Below are 11,920 nucleotides of genomic sequence, written 5' to 3'. Positions count from 1 at the left end.
TAGGGCTCTACAGGGAAAGTGAAGGCTCTGGATGTTCTTGCAAGTGCTACAGGAAGGAGTGGTGTATTAATTTGTTTCTTCATTATATTTGTTTTCATTTGTTTTAAGTAAACATAGAACAAGATTTCTACAGAGGAAACCCCCACCCCCAAAATTCCCACACTAGGGACTTCTCAGGTATGCTACCCGTGCAGTTGCACAGGGCAGAGCACTCAGAAGGGCCACATGCTTGGATTAATGCTGTTTCCTTCTCGAAATTTTTAATAGATTCTGAAAAAAAGGGACCCATATTTTAATTTTGCACTGAAAATTGTATAGCTGCTCCTGTCCCCTTAACGGGAAAATAAACATCCATCTGCATTGTGGGCATTATGTGAAGTGCACTTGCTAGTGGTTTTGTGTGCAGCCACAGAGACAGGTGCTCACTCTCACGCGAGGTCCAGTAAGGTGGGTCCTCTCACACACCAGAGGTCCTAGGCTGGTCCTTAGGTCACCCTTAGTAAGTACAGCCCTTTAAGAGTGGTTGAGTGGAGCCCAAAGAGACTAGGTCAGTGCTTCCTGGAATCATTCAGTAAGTCATGCAGGTAGCAAGCAAGGCCAAAACATTTTTTCCTGGGCCTGCAAAACTTTTGAAATGGTGGTCCAGTGACTAAACTATTCTCCTCTCCCACCCCATCTGGTATAATCATCATAAGAGAGAGGGCAAGGGGGGCCAGAAGACCCCAAGAGAAAGAGGAAAACCCCTTTTGCAGATGTAGCAAAAGGACAGCTGAAGAAACAGCCAGCCCCCACCTTCATGTCTGGTTTAAGGGTAGGCACCCCAGCTGGGTGAGCAGCAGAGTTTGAAAGGCCAGTAAATATGAGTTAGCATGAGCGCAGATTGTGTAGGTAGAGAAGTGACAGAGGATAAAGGTATGACTCCAGGACAAGGGAACAAAGAAACGGTGGAAGTGTGGGATACGTGAGGTTTCCATCACCTCAAGCAATTAGAAAACGTTCCCCTCGCTCTCTCTAATAACGGGGACCCGCCCCCACTTCCACCTTTCATTTTGTCCAAGGACCACCACTCTCAGACTCGGCTCGGCAGGGAGGGTGTGGAAAAGCCGCTGGCCGTCGCCGGGAGAGCTTGCGTTTACCGCCCTCCCGGACGCTGCGGGAGAAACCGCAGGAGGGCGTCCAATTCAGCGGAAAGCCCCGGATCCGCGCCTGCGTACTGCTCCCCGTGTGCTGACTTTCGCTTTTCGGTTTCCTCTCAATCCTTCTCCTTCTCGCTCCCCGGCTATTTCCCCGAAAACACGTGGGGAGGCTCTTCTGAGCAGCCCCGTCCCTCCCACCGCGTTTCTGGCCAGCTGTTTTAGAAACTTCCGGGAGCGGGACCACAGGCGCGTGCCCGAGTGTACCTGGTTCTGCAGGCACGGGCCACTCTCCTGAAAGCACAGGACTTTAAAAGGTGTTCGTGAGGGTGTTTGGACTATAAATTTAATAGTACTTGTTAAGACATTTTTGAAAAGAAAAAGAAAATTATAAAAAAGTAATCCACCACCCAGAAACATTAGCATTTAAAATATTCCCTTCTCCGTTTCTCCCTCTTCCTCTGTCTCAGTGTGTTTCCATGCATTTACATTTCTATATGTTTTTACAGTACTAGGATAATACTATGTGTTCTATCCTGCATTTTAATTTTATACGTAGGTATTTTCCAATGTAAATAGTCTTTGAAAGCCTAAGTTTAATATTCTATTATGAATATCAAAAATCGAGAGAACTGCAGAGAATTTTAGAAACCCTTCTTTTCAGTTCTGTTATGTTACAGATTAACATATATGGCTTACACTGATTAAGTTTAATTTGTACTATTAGATATTTAGGTTACCAACATAAGAAAAAATATATCTAAAATGCAATATTGGTTGCTGGAAGGATAGGGAGCATATTTAAACATATTACTATAGGTTTTTTTTTTTTTTCATCAAATTTGAAACAGACCAAGACCATAAAGACAGAACACAGAGCTAGTAAGTCTTTAACCCAAATGTGGTAAGGACACTCGGGATAGTGGACTACTGGGGGATGAGAGACCCCAAGGAAGATATTCGTGGTGAGGAAAGGGCAGTGGGCCTGCACCACCTGAGAAATTTTGTTCTAGAATTCAGTAGTTGGATGCTGGGCTTCCTCCCATAAGACACATAGTGATCTATTGCTACATAACAAACCAAACTACCACCAAAACTCAGTAAGGTAAAAAAAAACCATTTATCATTGTTTGTGAATCTATGGGAAGCTGGGCAGATCTGCTCATCAGGGTCAAGCCCTCTGATCTTGCCTGGGCTCTCTCACCCTCCTGAGGCCTAAGCCCTGACAGCTGCAGGATTCCTCTGTGATCTGTGCACTCTCTCATCCTGCAGCAGGCTAGTCTGACTTGCCATGGAGACAGGGCAGCGTTCTGGGAATGGAGAGTATGAGGCCCATTGAGGCCCATGCTCAAAATAACAAGGTGTCATGCCTGCTTCATAATATTGCTCGAAGCAAGTCACAAGTCAGCCCAGATTCAAGTGGAGGAGAAATAGGCCCCACTTCTTGCTGGAAGGAGCTACAGTCATGTTGCAAAGGAATGTGGGTACAGGGAAAGGAATAATGGAGCCATTATTGAAAAGAATCTACCAGTAGATCCTTCGTAATTTCTTATAATGAGAACGTGTAATTGATAATATATATCTTTTTGCCTTGGCTTGTAGGCTGAATTTGTATTCTTTATGTTTATAATTATGGAAAATATAATTAAATAAATACAGCTGGGTGATTAGGAATAAATGAATGAAGAATAGGAATAACACTGTCTTCTTTTCTCCAAGCAAAATAAATTTGTTCCAAATGGGAGGTCTCGCATGGTTTCTAAGAGTGTTTCCACTATAACATCATGTGAATTTATGAGTTTATCCAGTGCTTTCAATTCCTCATCAAAAAATGTGGTTTCTAGACTCCTCATCATCTTTGACTCTCCTTTGAGGGATAGCAAATAGTAAGTTTCTTATCTGCCATTTCTGATCAATTGCTAATGACCAACTAGATGCACCGTTTAGAACTATTTAGAAGCTGGGCACGGGCAGCAAAAGATACCCTGTCATTTGTTGCTTTTTTAAAAAAAAAAACAAACAATAATACAGATCTGTGTTTTAAGTCTGTTTTAAGTTTTATCCAGTTGTTTTCAACCCAGCAGCATTCTATCCTGTTAAGATAATTAAGAATTTTGATTCTATCATCTATGAATTAGTCAGCTATCTCAGTGGCAAAACAAACAAACAAACAAAAATACCTCTGATTTACACCAATGACAAGAAACTAACACATACCACCGGTCCCCACTGGCACTTAAGCTATGTGGATAGGCTGCAGCAGTTCTGCTGCAAGGCTCCACACATCTCTCCTTCCAGTGTTCCAACTGGAGGAGCAGCAGGTGCTTGAACCTGCTGTCTCCTAGTGCAGAAAAGGAACTCATGAAAACAAGTTGGTCACACAGAACATGAAAAGTCTCAGACTGGTTGGAGCAAGTATCATATTCGCTCACATTCCATTAGTCAGAGCAAGTCACAGAGCCAAGGCCACAGTCAGTGCACAGGAAGGTGCCCTCCACTCTTAGTGAACCATGGCCAAGAGTGAGAAGGGAAGGAAAAAATCTGAAAAATAACGCAACCTACCAGACATGGTATTAGCTATTTTTTCTAGGTTTGTGCCTTTTGCAAAGTTGACATTGTAGGTATAAAGATACAGCTCCCCAAGCTGACTGTTCTAAGAAGGCCATCACACATTTGAGTCTGTCATTTTTGGATCTCTAGTTTTTTGTTTGATTTGTTTTTTGTTTGGGTTGCTTTTTAAGCAGTCACTATGTTATATAGTCACACCTACAAAATACATATTGTTTGCCCTTCAGCAACTTAGAATCTTGGATGGATAAGACTTGGACACTTCAAAAACCACAATATAAGAGACCGTGTGATGATTGCCAACATAAATAGACACACTATATATCATATTTTTGCAAAGACCAGATTGATCACCACAGGTTGATGTGATTCCAAAAGGAGAATGTAGAATTTGGGCTCAGTTTTAAAAGTTGTGTAAGGAGTTAATAAGTGAAGGGAGTAAAGGGCAGGACTCGCCATTTAGTATGTGCAATACTTACCAGTAATATGTTCAAATGGGCAGGAACAGGAAAAGTAAAAGGATGAGAGGAGAGCAGAGGATAGAGTTTAGTTGGGTAATGGGACAATGGGAGACAAGGCTGGAAAGAAAGGGAGGGACTGTCTATGGAGGAGCTAGACCAGTTTGTGTTTATCATAAATGTAATGAGAGTTGTTGAGGCTTTTGAGTAGAGAATGACTGCATAAATGACTGTATAAAAAGAGAATTTAATTCGGAAAATATAATGAAGGGGAAAGGGACAGAAGTTTGATGTCTGTTGTAGCATTCCAGTTCTGAAGTGATAAAGGCCTACAATAGGATATTGTCAGAGATGGTAAGACTAAGAAGAATAAAGTCATAGGGAAGAAAGCATTCATAGAACTTGATGACAATTAAAATGTGGCGAGCCAAAGAGAGACATCCTGTTTGCAAATACTAAGATTATTTAATTCCCCCATCAATATTGAAGCTAGTCTATGTGCAGGTTTTACAGTATCTGAAAAAAATATTTTAAACATATTATTTACCCTTCCTGGAGTTGGCTTTTCTCAAATATCGTCTGCGCTCTTAGTGCAGGCAATTTAGTGGTTTGGCATCTCTTTTAACAGAAGACTGCCACTTGATGCTAATGGTCATTGCTATCCCGAATTCAGTACTGGCTTTGTGAGGGTGAACATGTGACAAGAAGGAGTATATAGATGTGGGAAAAGAAAAAACTGTAATAGACACAGATATAAGCATATCCCTGGGAAATTATTTAGATCCTTTTTCTACCGGAAGTTGCCTTATTATTCAAGGATTGATTCATGGTCCATCTGCTTGAAGGAGTTTATGAGTGTACATTCCAAGAAAATCTAATCTAGGCTGGCCTCAGGGATGCCTACTTGGGAAATGACATTTAGGCTGAGATTTCGGCTGAGATAGAAATGATAAGTTAGCCAGCAAAGAAGTTGGGGGAGGGGGATATTGATGCAAGGGGCTTTCCAAATGGAGAACCGTTGGTAAGAAGGCCCTGAGTTTGGGGAAAGAGCTTGACTTGTTTGAAGAACAAAAATGCTGAAGTAAAAAAAGAATGGCACAAGATGGGTTTAGAGAAAGCAATAGAGGAACCAGGGCATTGCTTCGTAGAGTATATTAAGTAATTTGGATTTTATAAGAAAGACCATTAGAGGACTTTTCAGATTGACAAACACATAATCTGCTTTGCAATTTTAAAAAAATCATTCAAACTACCGTAGGGAGAATGGATTAAAAGAAAGTTAAGAGCTGAGATGAGGCTGCCATTTGGGAATCTATGGCAATAACTCAAATGAGAGAAAAGGGAGGATGGCATAAGAGATGGAGAAAAGTGATGAGAATTGAGAAATATTTGGAAGAATCAAACAAGGTTTGAGGAGGTGTGCCAAGTGAGGGAGAGGCAATGTCAAAAATGAGTCCACGCTGGCGTGTGCCATTTCTAGGAAAAGGGCAGGTTTGAAGAGAACGATGATGAGTTGGTTCTGAACATAACTAGTTTGCAGAGGTTACTGGACCTCCAAGTAGGGGATCCAGTTGCGGATATACACGTGGATTTGGAGCTCAGAGGCCAAGCGTGGACAGGAAACACATATAGAAGCCTTCCACCTCTAGAAGGAAATTGGGATGCTGTTGGTGAGGACATCGCAGGGCAGCGAGAAGAGAAATGTGGATAAAGCAGACCAAAATCTGAATTCTAACACTTAACATTGACCCATTTGGTAGTACAGGTGGAGCAGAGATGGAGAAAGAATGCCAGAGAGGTAGGAAGACAAAAGGAGGATGTGTCGTCATCATGACCAAGAAAAAAGTGTTAAAGAATGGAGGCATCAACTGTGCCAAAGGTTTCTGAGCAATCAAGTAGGTGAGGACAGAAAAGCATCCCCTGCGTTTAGCTACACGGAGGTCAGCTGCTGAGCTTCTAGAATGACAATGTCCTCTGCCTCAGGTTCTCAGATATATGGCTAACGCAGAGATCTCCAAGTTTGGGCCTCTGCAAATACAGAACTTCCTTAGTTGCTCTGTAGAATGTGTAAACCTAACGGCCAGGAAGGCAAGTTGCAACACAGAACAAAGCTTCACGTCATTCACGCCGAGGCCCTTGCTAAGGAGGATCCAGCGGTTTGGCAGAACAGAGGGCTCCCAGGGGAGGCGGCGCGCCCGCGGAACAGCCGCGTCCCATTGGCGGAGCGCGGAAGCCCCCGGTGATTGGTGGAGGCGGAGGAGGCGGGGCGGTCGGCTCTGCCTTTTCAACAGCCTGGTACTTTCGTTTTCCTGCTCAAGAGTCTGCGGAAGGCCCCGGCCTCACCTGGGACGACGCCCTTCAGGCCCCAGACCCAGCCGAGGCAACCCGGTGCGCCCGAGAGAGGCAGCACCACCGTGCCTTCGCCCTTCCCTGCTCCACCCGGCGCGCAGAGTGAGTGGGCGTGAGGTTCCGGGTGCCGGGGTGGGAATTCGCCCAAGATCGGCGCCATTGAGCAGGGCAGCGGGACGCAGGGCGAGGACGAGCTTTGCAGTGCTGAGAAGTGAATCCATCACCCAGGAAAGAACGCGCGTCCAGGGTATTCCCAGGTGCTGTTCTCGGTGATGGCACGGTTGCCCCTGCCAGTCGTGCTCTAGCAGTAAAGATGTCGTGTGAAATACAATGATCCCCCGGAAAACACTGCATCTCCCCTTTTACCCTCACTATTCCCTCCTTCCCTCCCCTTTCCACTACCGTTAGATTTTGTAGAAAGTTTTCATTTGCTGTATGCCAGCCCTGAAAAGCTGTGTAGGTTAGAAGCTCGCATCCTGGGCATGCAGACCCAGCAGTCTTGGCACCTGAAGTACTGTGTGTAGCTGCTGCTTGGGTTGCATCACCAGCCTTTCGCGGGTGCATAAGGCGATAGGTTAGTAAATGTTCATGGAAATGAATGAATAAATACATGACTTTGGAACTTAATTATATATTTATGTTTAAGGATGAAGCAGCTTAATGTCTTCCTAGAACATGAAAGTCATGTTTCGTTCCTGCAAACCCTCAAATAATACAGTTAATCTTAATTTAAAAATTCTAACTAGTACAGAAGAGTTTAGGGGTAGGTACATAGGTATGTGGTTGATTGTGCTTTAGATATTGTTTGTATAGGTTGGAGAGGTTGTTTTTATAGAACAGAAATAAGACTTAAACTTGCAACATAATACAGTATGCAACTATTGCCTAATGAGGATGCAGGGCTCAAACTTGTTGGACCATAATATGCTTTGTCTTTTACTTTCTGCTGCAGCCTGAAATATACTAGATTTCAATTCAACAAATTATTATTGATTTCATTATATATGCAGGACACTGTCCAAGGTGCAGAGGATTTTTTTTTTTTTTAACAAAAGAAGGCATAGCCTTTGCAACTCTGGAGATTATATCATGCAGAGACAATTACAGAGCTTTATGAGGAAGACAGGGACTGATGCTCTAATAGAGGCATAGAATGCAATGAGGTATAAGTCAGAGAAAACTTAATTGTCTCTGGATAAGGCTTAGATAGCATGGAAGAAAGGGCATTTGTATCTACCTTTGGATACTGATAGGATTTAGAGAGGTAGAAATTTGTAGGGAGGCTGTTTTCAAGAGTAAGTGACAGCTGGAGCAAAGCAGAAATGTTGGGCATAGCCAAAAGCCCCTAGATCAGAGGTACCCAACCCCTGGGCCATGGACCAGTATTGATCTGTGGCCTATTAGGAACTGGGCCGTACTGCAGGAGGTGAGTGGCAGGTGAGCAAGTGAAGGTTCATCTGTATTTGCAGCTGTTCCCCAGCGCTAGCATACCCGCCTCGGCTCCACCTCAGATCATCAGGCATTAGATTCTAATAGGAGCACCGGTCTCTGGTGCCAAAAAGGTTGGGGATCACTGCCATAGATAATATGATGGCTAGGTTGCTTTGTTAATAGATGAACATAAAGCCAGGGTGGAAATTAGCCTAGGAATGGGTAAACTGTAGCAGTTTTGAGCAAGAGAGTGATGTGATCCAACCAGTATGCAGCAGATGGCTGGAGTGAGAAATAGTATGGGAGGCAAGGAGGTAGGAGGTCCTGGAACTGGAGAAGGAGTCAGCCTGAAAGTTGGGATTTGAGCCAGGTGCTTGGGGGACGGTCATGCCAGTCCCTGTGTTAGTAACCCATTTTGCGAAAAAATGAGATGGATTCTGGTTTTGTTAACATGAATTTATTGATTGCCTACTCTGTGCCAGGTGCTATGTCTGAATTAGTTCATCCAGTCCTAACAATCACCTTGTTGATAGGGAATGAATGAGTTGCCTGAGGTCATTTGCTTAATAAGAGCAATTGCAGCCTCTGCTAGCAGACACTCTGGCCAGCATATTCATTTTAGGCACCTCCTTATTAGATACATTACAACGAGGGAGGGAGCCACAGATTCGTAGTCTTCTGCTCAGGTAAAATAAATTCGAAATGAAAACTAAATTGCTACAGAAAGGGTGTCAAAAGGATGGGCTTGAGCCCATTTCTACTGGTATTTGTGATGGTAACTAGCTTTCTAGTCCTACCGCATCCTGACCTTCCTTTGGAATGAAATTTGTGGAGTAGATATGACCATGCCTGCACACGTTTGTTTGCCAGCAGGCATGCATACATTCTTCCATTTTTTCCTGCTTCAAAATCCAGACCTCTTCCTCAGGGGCCTCATAAGACAAGAATCGCGTATGTTCACTCTGAATATTGACAGACGTGCCTGATGTAAATCCTAAATTACGCTATGGCGATGGATACTCTTCGTTTTCCTAAAGGATGTTAGGACTTCCTTAAGTCAGGCTTTTGTTTTTATTTTTCATTTTTAGAATTGCTGTGTAAAAATTGACATAATTATCTAAAGAGATAATGTTACTTTATCCTTTCAAATTACATTTAACAATGCTGTTTCAATCTTTAAAAATTATTACACTTTTTGTGCCAGATTTGTTGTTTGCAGTTGACAGAATAGAAAATATATCTCTTTTAAAAGGTATATAACAAAAATAATTCATTTTACCCTATGAATCACAAAATATAAAATACCAGTTTAAAGTTCTTTGAGTCAAATTACAAATGTACTGTAATTTGTAAGAGAACAATTTTGGGAGAGTTCTTACAATTTGCCCTAAAGTAAATCTGGTTAAATGTTTTCATTTGTTTGATAAAAGGGCAAATTCATTTGAAAGGCATATTTATTGAACACCTATTATGTGCCCTATTACTGTTCTATAGATACAACAGTGAACAAAACCCTCCAAAATCATTTCCTTCCTGTGGGGAAAACATACAGTTTTCAAAATAAAGAAAGAAATATGTGGTAGGTTAGATGGTGGTAAGTGCTATGGAGAAAAGTCCATCAGGAAGAGGGACAGTATTTTTCAGGGTAAGAGGTGGTGTCAACTTAAATAAGGTGACCAGTAAGGCTTCCCTGATATGCTGACGTTTAAGCAAAGACCTGAAGGTGTATTTACTGCAAAAGAAAGAAGTATCGACCCCAAAACTCAATTAAAAAACAGGCTTTAGAATATAGACACTCTTTAAATAATATAACTCAGGTAGAAATTATGTTTTGGATTAAGGAAGATATTTAAAAGAAGCACAATGCTAAATATGCTTGCTTTCTTTGCAGCTGTGGACTTCCATTCATGATCTATGTTCTGTTTCCTACAGAATGTCCCAGTGGTATGAGCTTCAGCAGCTTGACTCCAAATTTTTGGAGCAGGTTCACCAGCTCTATGACGACAGTTTTCCCATGGAAATCAGACAGTACCTGGCACAGTGGCTAGAAAAGCAAGACTGGTAAGGAAAGCTCCCTTGACAGAGGAAGAAGTTTTTCTATGCTTTTAAAATAGCTTGTTGACTTGGAGCCACATTGACTGGAAGATGAATCTCATCAGCAGCCATTGGGATTATCGGTTACAGAAATGTGTGCCGATTTGAAAAATGGCATGTGTCTTTATAATGCTAAATTCAAGTCATTAAGTACTTTTATATAGTTTTGTCAATTTAATTATGACACATACTCCTAAATGTTTTGAATAAGGTAGGTTAATGCTGACATCAGTTATTTTCCCAAGTTAGGATCCAGGCTATAGAAAGAAGTAAGTGAAATAATTAAAGCTAAATTATGGTAAAACATTGATTAGAAATATGAAGAAGTTATTAAAATCAAGGGAATATTTCTTAAAACTGATGTGTTATATTTTAAATTTTATTGTTTGCTCATTGCAGATATTTCAGATGTTCTGAAGGTATTTGACATAGAAAGTGAAGTCCCGTTGATTTTTCCCTCTCCAGAGATAATCTCCATTATCAGTTTTGTGCACAATCTTGGAGTTCTAGAATTTTTCATGCTAGTTGTGTATAATAGAAATATTGTACGAACTGCTGCTAAAAGCAATGACAATTTCAAAAGAAGGAAATAAAACCTAAGAAAACACTTGAGATTATTTTTAATAATTTCAGTATGGAAAGCAGTGTTTATTTTGTCTGTTTAAAGTAGTATCTAAATGAAATGTGTAAATTTTAAATCTCTCAGGGATCATGCCGCCAATGATGTTTCCTTTGCCACCATCCGTTTTCATGACCTCCTGTCACAGCTGGATGATCAATACAGTCGCTTTTCTTTGGAGAATAATTTTTTGTTGCAGCATAACATAAGGAAAAGCAAGCGTAATCTTCAGGTATGACCTAGTTTTTGTGTTTTAGTTGGAATATTCCCATATTTACATAAAAGAGGTTTTTTTCATTCAGCAAATAAACATTCTGAAATTTATTTTATTTTTGTTCTAACAACCTGTATGTAGGATAATTTTCAGGAAGACCCAATACTGATGTCTATGATCATCTGTAACTGTCTGAAGGAGGAAAGAAAAATCCTGGAAAATGCCCAGAGATTCAATCAGGTACTTTTTTTTCATGAATCGAACACTAAAAATAATAATAAAATAACCATTCATTCATCCATCCAACAAACATTATTGAGGCCCTGTTCAAAGCAGTGGTGAACAGCCTTCTGATTTTATAGCCCCCAAAAGTGGGGAAAATCGGAAATAGAGATTTTGTGGACCCAGGCTTCAAGAAAGGACCCTAATTTAGTTAAAGTCATTCTAGTGAGGGAGGGAGACAACACATATACACAGTCCTTCCAGGCAGTGAAAATTGCTGTGAAGATGATAAAGTAGGATACTGCCTAGATAGTACTGGAGTGTCTGGGGATTGTTTGTTTAGATCAGGATCAGAAGACTTCTCTGAGGTGCTCAGGCAGGAAAGGAAGCAGGGAGACAGTGAGCTCTTGCAGAAGTCTAAGGGAGACGAGCTGGGAGTACATGCAGTAGAAGTGAGAAGAAGTGGAAAGATTCAGGTTATGTTTTGGACATGATACGGTGGTACTTATACTGAAGGATCAGACATAGATGTAAGAAGATATGAAAAAATTGAGGATGACCTGATTTGTGACTTGAGTCACTTGGAACTACCATTTACTGAGTTGAGAAAGACAGGCAAGGGAGGAGGGTAGAGTTTTTTGCAGGGACCAGTGGGTTTTGGAGGAGAAGAACAGGTCAATGGGAAAATCAAGAGCTTTAGTTTAAAAAAGATTGAGATACCTGTTAAATTTCTAAGACAGCCAAACAGTGAATGAGTCAGAGTTGGACTGGTACAAGATTTTTAATCATGATTTTGCTAATCCTCATATATACCTTCTTGGATCAGGGTTCA

The 11,920-nt window shown here is 41.5% G+C and overlaps 1 protein-coding gene across 2 annotated transcripts in view; it reads left to right on the top strand.

Annotated features, from left to right (window-relative positions):
• Positions 1 to 6,441: 6,441 nt before the first annotated feature.
• STAT1 (signal transducer and activator of transcription 1) overlaps positions 6,442 to 11,920 on the top strand; it is a 36,655-nt gene continuing 31,176 nt past the window's right edge. Inside the window, exons 1-4 of one of the 2 annotated variants that reach the window (XM_006921294.3) lie at positions 6,442 to 6,610; positions 9,872 to 10,000; positions 10,740 to 10,884; positions 11,008 to 11,106. In XM_006921294.3, the coding sequence (XP_006921356.1) occupies positions 9,873 to 10,000; positions 10,740 to 10,884; positions 11,008 to 11,106 (372 nt within the window). In that variant the 5' untranslated portion in view covers positions 6,442 to 6,610; position 9,872. Of the gene's footprint in view, positions 6,611 to 6,746; positions 6,766 to 9,871; positions 10,001 to 10,739; positions 10,885 to 11,007; positions 11,107 to 11,920 lie in introns of those variants that run through there. The other variant, XM_025039323.1, reaches the window with a different exon arrangement.

Source organism: Pteropus alecto, unplaced genomic scaffold (assembly GCF_000325575.1).
Source record: "Pteropus alecto unplaced genomic scaffold, ASM32557v1 scaffold3, whole genome shotgun sequence".
Taxonomy (NCBI): domain Eukaryota; kingdom Metazoa; phylum Chordata; class Mammalia; order Chiroptera; family Pteropodidae; genus Pteropus; species Pteropus alecto.
Note: the sequence above shows the minus strand (reverse complement) of the source record. Positions and strands in the feature narration are given on the sequence as shown.